General features: G+C 55.3%; 1 protein-coding gene across 1 annotated transcript in view; it reads left to right on the top strand.

Annotated features, from left to right (window-relative positions):
- Positions 1-3,594: 3,594 nt before the first annotated feature.
- Positions 3,595-5,359, top strand: part of LOC104513350 (sodium/potassium-transporting ATPase subunit beta-1-interacting protein 1-like) — a gene marked incomplete at its 5' end in the record, with an annotated part of 6,637 nt that continues 4,872 nt past the window's right edge. The window contains 3 exon segments of the mRNA XM_010156671.1: positions 3,595-3,654; positions 3,656-3,794; positions 3,997-4,077. Coding sequence (XP_010154973.1) covers positions 3,595-3,654; positions 3,656-3,794; positions 3,997-4,077 — 280 coding nt within the window.

The following is a 5,359-nucleotide window of genomic DNA, read 5'->3' as shown; positions in this document are numbered from 1 at the left end:
TGGGTGGGCTTTAAGGTCCCTCCAATCAAACCCATCCTGTGATTCTCAGTTTCCAAGAGAACAAAACCGGCAGCTGCTGGGCATGAAGATTTCTGGTTTAATACTGCAGTGGGTTGGAGGGTGCTGGTTTGGGAATGCTCTTCCCAGGGCCCAGCTAGGTGGCAGGAGGGATTTCCAACCTCAAAAGACCAAATCTGATGGGTATGGGACATGGGCGAAGGTGCTCCCTGGTGTCTGTGCAATCCTCCAGGCACAGCTGGAGTGGGATTCATCTCTCCCATCCTTGTCATGGGAATTAAAAAGGACTGGGAAAACCCCCTGGGTCTGAGGAAGGTGAAGGTGCCATAACCAGGGGGTGATCTGGGGACAGGCGAGCTTCTTCCCTCCTGAATTTGGTGCCAGCACCCCTAAAAGCCCCATTTTCCTCCAGCTCTGCCTCACCAGTTCTGCGTGTTCTGGGCTGGGCCTGGCAGGTCCCTGTCCCCAAGGGGCTACACACATGTCCCCTCCTGCCATGGTCCTGCCTGGGGACTGCCACGCGCTGATGGAGCCCAGTCCCAGCTTCGATTTCTTGATTACTTTAAAATCATTGCAGGCAACGTGTTTCAATTAGCAGGACTCTGGTGCGCGCCTGCCCCCGACTAATTGATATGATTTGCTGCAAAGGGAACTTTTGGGGCCAATCAATAAACTAGACAGTGTTTAATTAAGAGGGAGCCCTAAAACTCTTTGCATTGATCAGCTGCAGGTTTATCTTAATTAAGAGCAGGATGGTTTGTGGTTCCCAGCCTCACACCCCTTGGAGCATCACGGATTCGTGGCGGAGCAGCTCTGCAAGGGGAGAGCAGGGTGTTGATGAGGGTGGGTGGTTAGCAGGGCTGCTGCTCACGTGGGAAGTACCCCTGACAGCAGGAGGACAGCCTGGGGAGGATGCTCTGAGCTCCACAGGTTACCTAGGTTTGGGGGGGTGGATGCTGCTGGTCCCCAAGCCGCTCAGAGGTTGCTCGCAGAGCCCCTTGCCGTGCTCGCAAGTGATGACGAGCCCCGAAGCCGGGTTTGCTCACTGCTCGTGCGTCGTTAGGGCCACTGCTGAGCAGTGGCTGATGGCGACTGCGTGCAAAGCCTGGGTGTCTTGAAGGTTGTTGCCGAGAGACATCCCAGCCCCAAAGGATCAGGCGAGGATGCTCCACGTGCCAGACCAGCCTGGGGTCCACAGCAAGCGAGCAGCGTGGAGTGCTTGGACCAAGCCCGGAGCATCCGTCTGAGGTGAAGACGGTGCTCCCTCAGCCCCACAGTGCCAAACCTGTGCCACCCTCTCCCTTGGGAGTGTGGCCATGCCTCAGTTTACCCACACACGATGGGGAGTGAAGCCCACATGGCTGCTGCCCTGCCCTTGGGATGTCCGTGGCACTTTGCAGGCAGCAAGTCCCAGGGGAGCTGCAGCTGCAGACTCACCGTGTTTTTGCTGTGTCTCCCTATTTTCCTTAACTTTAAGCAAGATCCAACGAGGCTGAAAAAATAAGATTTGCTTTTCACACAGGGGGAATATGCTTAAATAGCAGCATGCACAAAGCAGCATTTTACCTGCCAGGGCAGCTCTGGCAGGGTTTTTCAGTGCAATTAGCAACACTCGCTCATCCGTGGGGAGACTGTGGTGTTTGCCACTAATTTTGCCTCTCCTTTGGGCGAATAAGGATTTGGCTCAACCAGGCTCCTTCCAGCTCCTTCTCCTTCAGCCTGTCATAGCTTGATGGGCTGGAATTAAGGAGCCATGTGGGTGTAAGCACATCACTCCAGCTCCATGGGATGCTCAGAGGCTCTTCCCAGTCCCATCCCTTGCCTTGAAGACTCACCAGAACCCAAAACTCGCAGCCTTCGCATCTAGCTCCTGCTAAGCAGCTCTGTCAACAGCCACCAGATCGATGGTTCGCTATAAAACCCCGAGCACCGTGCTCCTTGTATCATTTATTATTTACATTCCTCAATTTAAAAGATTTACAGCCTCGTTGTAAGTATTTCCAAAGGCTGTTTCCTCAGAGAGTTTAAATAGTGTGGAAGTGAATTAAGCTTCAGTGCAAACAGCCTTGGTCCCCGCCCTGCGGATCCACAGGCTGCCCAGGCACGGCTGCTCCGTAGCTTTGCGTTGCCTTTAATTGAAACCAGGGTCCTGCCGGCACAGATCCTGCAGATCCTGTCCTGGGGTAGGGTAGGGAATGGGCTACCATGGTCCTGGCTCTGCCTTTGGCTTTCTGCCTGCTGGCAGGCTGGAGCTGGGCATTCGTAGGTGTTAACTGGAGCCCTTGTTGAGCCAATTCGGGTGTGTGATGCTTTATGGATGGGGAAAGGGAGGCACGGCTGGTGGTTGCACACATATGACATAGCCATGGCTCATCCTCACAAAACTTTTTGTGGCACAAGGTGGCACAAGGACTTTTGCCACCTCATTTGTTCCCCCCCTGTAATTAGGACACATTAAGTCGGGCTGGATGGGCAGGGATGCTGCAGGGCCCTGGGGCAGCCCTGCAGCCGTAACCCTCACGGGAGCTTCGGGGAGCAGCAGGATGGAGCTCCCCTGAATCCCGATCACTGGGGGAGCTGCCAGTGAATGGAGAGGAGGATGTAAAGCCCGTTTTGTCCTGCGCTTTTCAGGATAAACTCCCACTTCTCTGCCAGGATGAGAGTCATTGCACGAGGAGGGGAAACTGAGGCATGGTGCTGCAGGCAGGACTCGGGGCCTCAAAGCTCATGGCGTTTATTGGGTGAATCTGGGGCATCTCAAAGAGCAGTGAGACAGGGCTGGGCTGTCAGAAAGATAAATGTAAAGAGTTTTTTTGCTTTGCAAGGCTGCTGGAGACACATCTTGCAGCAGCTCTGTCCCTGCGTCCTTGGGGACTGCGGCATCTGATGCACCCCAAAGTTCCCTAGAAGTTCCCTGTAAAAGCATTAGCTCATCAAATCTCCATTTTTAAACCTAAAACCATCGGCGAATGCTCCAGCACTCCCACCTCACCTTTGTTAACACCTTCCTTGAGGCTAATCCTGTAATTAAGAGTAATAGACCCCGAGCCAGTGGCAAATAGAGCCATAAGTAAGTGCAGGGATAACAGGCAGCTCACGCCAGCTGCCATCTCTGATTTTGCGTGCGTGCGATTTATTAGGCTGCGTCACGTCCTTATTTATGTGTTACAAAAGGTAACGATGATCAAACCTAACGGCGTTAAATGGGAAGGCACGCGACACGCTGGTGAGGACAGGCTGGCAGAGTACGGGGGGACCCTGTGCATGGCCCAAGCAGGAGGTTTTCCCTGGATAAGCTGAGTTCAGGGATAAACCCAGTTTGGAGGGTGATGTTCATCGGTGCCTGAGACCTGAGTGATGGGGAATCAGAGGCACGGAGGGTGCTGGTGGGGCAACAAGCTGACACCTCCCTGCTCCCCCTTCTCAGCTCCATTTATTCCTAATAACCCCTCACTCGCTGCCATGCATTCGCCCACCGCCGACCAATCCATCACGCAGACGTTTCAGCCCATTGCAACTAATTATCCATGGGATTTCCCATTAATTACCGGCTGCTCTTTGCCTTTGGCATCCCAGGAGCTGCTGCGGTGACCGGTGCCCTGCTTTAATACCCACAACCCTCCTTTGCTCTGTTGCAGGTAGCGGCGCTGGAGAGGCAGATCTTTGATTTCCTGGGCTACCAGTGGGTGCCCATCCTGGCTAATTTTTTACACATCATGGCCGTTATTTTGGGTATTTTTGGGACCATCCAGTACAGATCCAAATACCTCATGATGGTAGGTACCGCAGCGGATGCTGCTCCCCATACCCAGGTGCAGCATCATGTGCCTTCCCCCCGGGATGGCTCAGCCCCAGGTCCCTTCCCATATCCAAACCCAAATCCCTGTGGATCCCGCGGGATCCAGCGAGCGGGGCGGACAGATGGAGCGGGGAAGGTGTGTTGGCGTGGCATGCCCTGACCGGCTCTCCTCTCGGCAGTACGCAGTGTGGCTGGTGCTGTGGGTCGGCTGGAACGCCTTCATCATCTGCTTCTACCTGGAGGTCGGACGCTTGTCACAGGTAACCCCTCCCATCGCCTCCTCTTCCTCCACCCATCCACCTCCTTCCATCTTTCCATCCTCCCTGCTCTCTTGCCGCTTGCCCTCCTCCTTCCTCTGCCCCCAAAAAGGGACCCAGAGCCTGTGAGTGCCCCCACACTGGAAGCAAAGCACCCCCCTGGGTGCTGGGGGTGCCTTCCTGGGGGTTCCCGGCTGCACCATTGAGCACCCATGTGTGCATAGCGTAGACAGACAGACAGTTCAGGCTGAGGTAAGGGACTGGGGAGGGGAGCAGGAGTGTAAAATGAATGAGCCTGATGAGCTGGAAATCGCGGGGTGCTCATTAATCCCTGGGGCACACTCGGGTTTATGGGATGCGTTTCCCAACATGCTGGCAAGGAGGTAAAGTGGAGAAGGGATGTGGGGACGAGTGGCAAGCAATGGCAGGAAGGTTTGGGGCAGGGTCTCCAGCAGCTCAGCTCATGGTGCAGGCAGGAACAGGCAAGACAACGGGGTGGGGAGGAGGAGAACCCCCCTGCTGCAGATTCCCAACTTTCTGGAGTCTTCTGGGACTCTGCAATCACTGCTCAGCCCCAGAGCATCTGGCAGTGGCATGAGTGGCTGGACATCCTTAATGGCTTTGAAAAGCCATCCCGGTGGCAATGGATCGGCAGGGTGTGAGCGGGGCTGTGCCTCTCCATGTCTCTCCACCCCAGCCTGGGCTATGAAATTAAAGAGCCAGACTTAATGCAGTGGTGATGCCTCACCAGATGGTTTGAGCATCCTCAGCCCATGGTTGGGGTATCTGTGCCGAGGATGTGCCCCGCTCTGGCATCCCGCTCCGGCTCTGAGGCTGCCGGGGCTGTTCTCGGGGCATCGCAGAGGACTCGCTCCCGCTGGCTCTGCAGCTGCCTGCAGCAGGGAAAGGGGCTTCTCGGGGGGGTCGCAAGGACAAAATCATCTTCCTGTGTTGGTACAGGTTGGTTGAGACTCTTCTAAAAGCTGACATGCCGGATACATGCAGCAGGCACGGAGGATGCAGTCGGGGAGGATTCCGCCCACTGAGCATTTTCGGTGGAAATCCCCAATCTCTCGGTGACACTGTGATGCCAGAACACCCCCTTCTTCATGCTTCCCGGCACCCAAACCCACATCCTTTGGGTTTAGAAACTGAAACCCACTTTCCTTCTATTTTTTCCTCCCCCCACCCACAAAAATCTTTTATTCCCAGACGATTTCCTACAAAGGATGCTCAGTGGGTTTCCCAGCCCCGCTGCAGATCCAAGGGCTGGCAGGGTGGAGAG

The sequence above is a fragment of the Eurypyga helias genome, unplaced genomic scaffold (genome assembly GCF_000690775.1).
Source record: "Eurypyga helias isolate BGI_N326 unplaced genomic scaffold, ASM69077v1 scaffold22298, whole genome shotgun sequence".
In the NCBI taxonomy this organism is placed as follows: domain Eukaryota; kingdom Metazoa; phylum Chordata; class Aves; order Eurypygiformes; family Eurypygidae; genus Eurypyga; species Eurypyga helias.
Note: the sequence above shows the minus strand (reverse complement) of the source record. Positions and strands in the feature narration are given on the sequence as shown.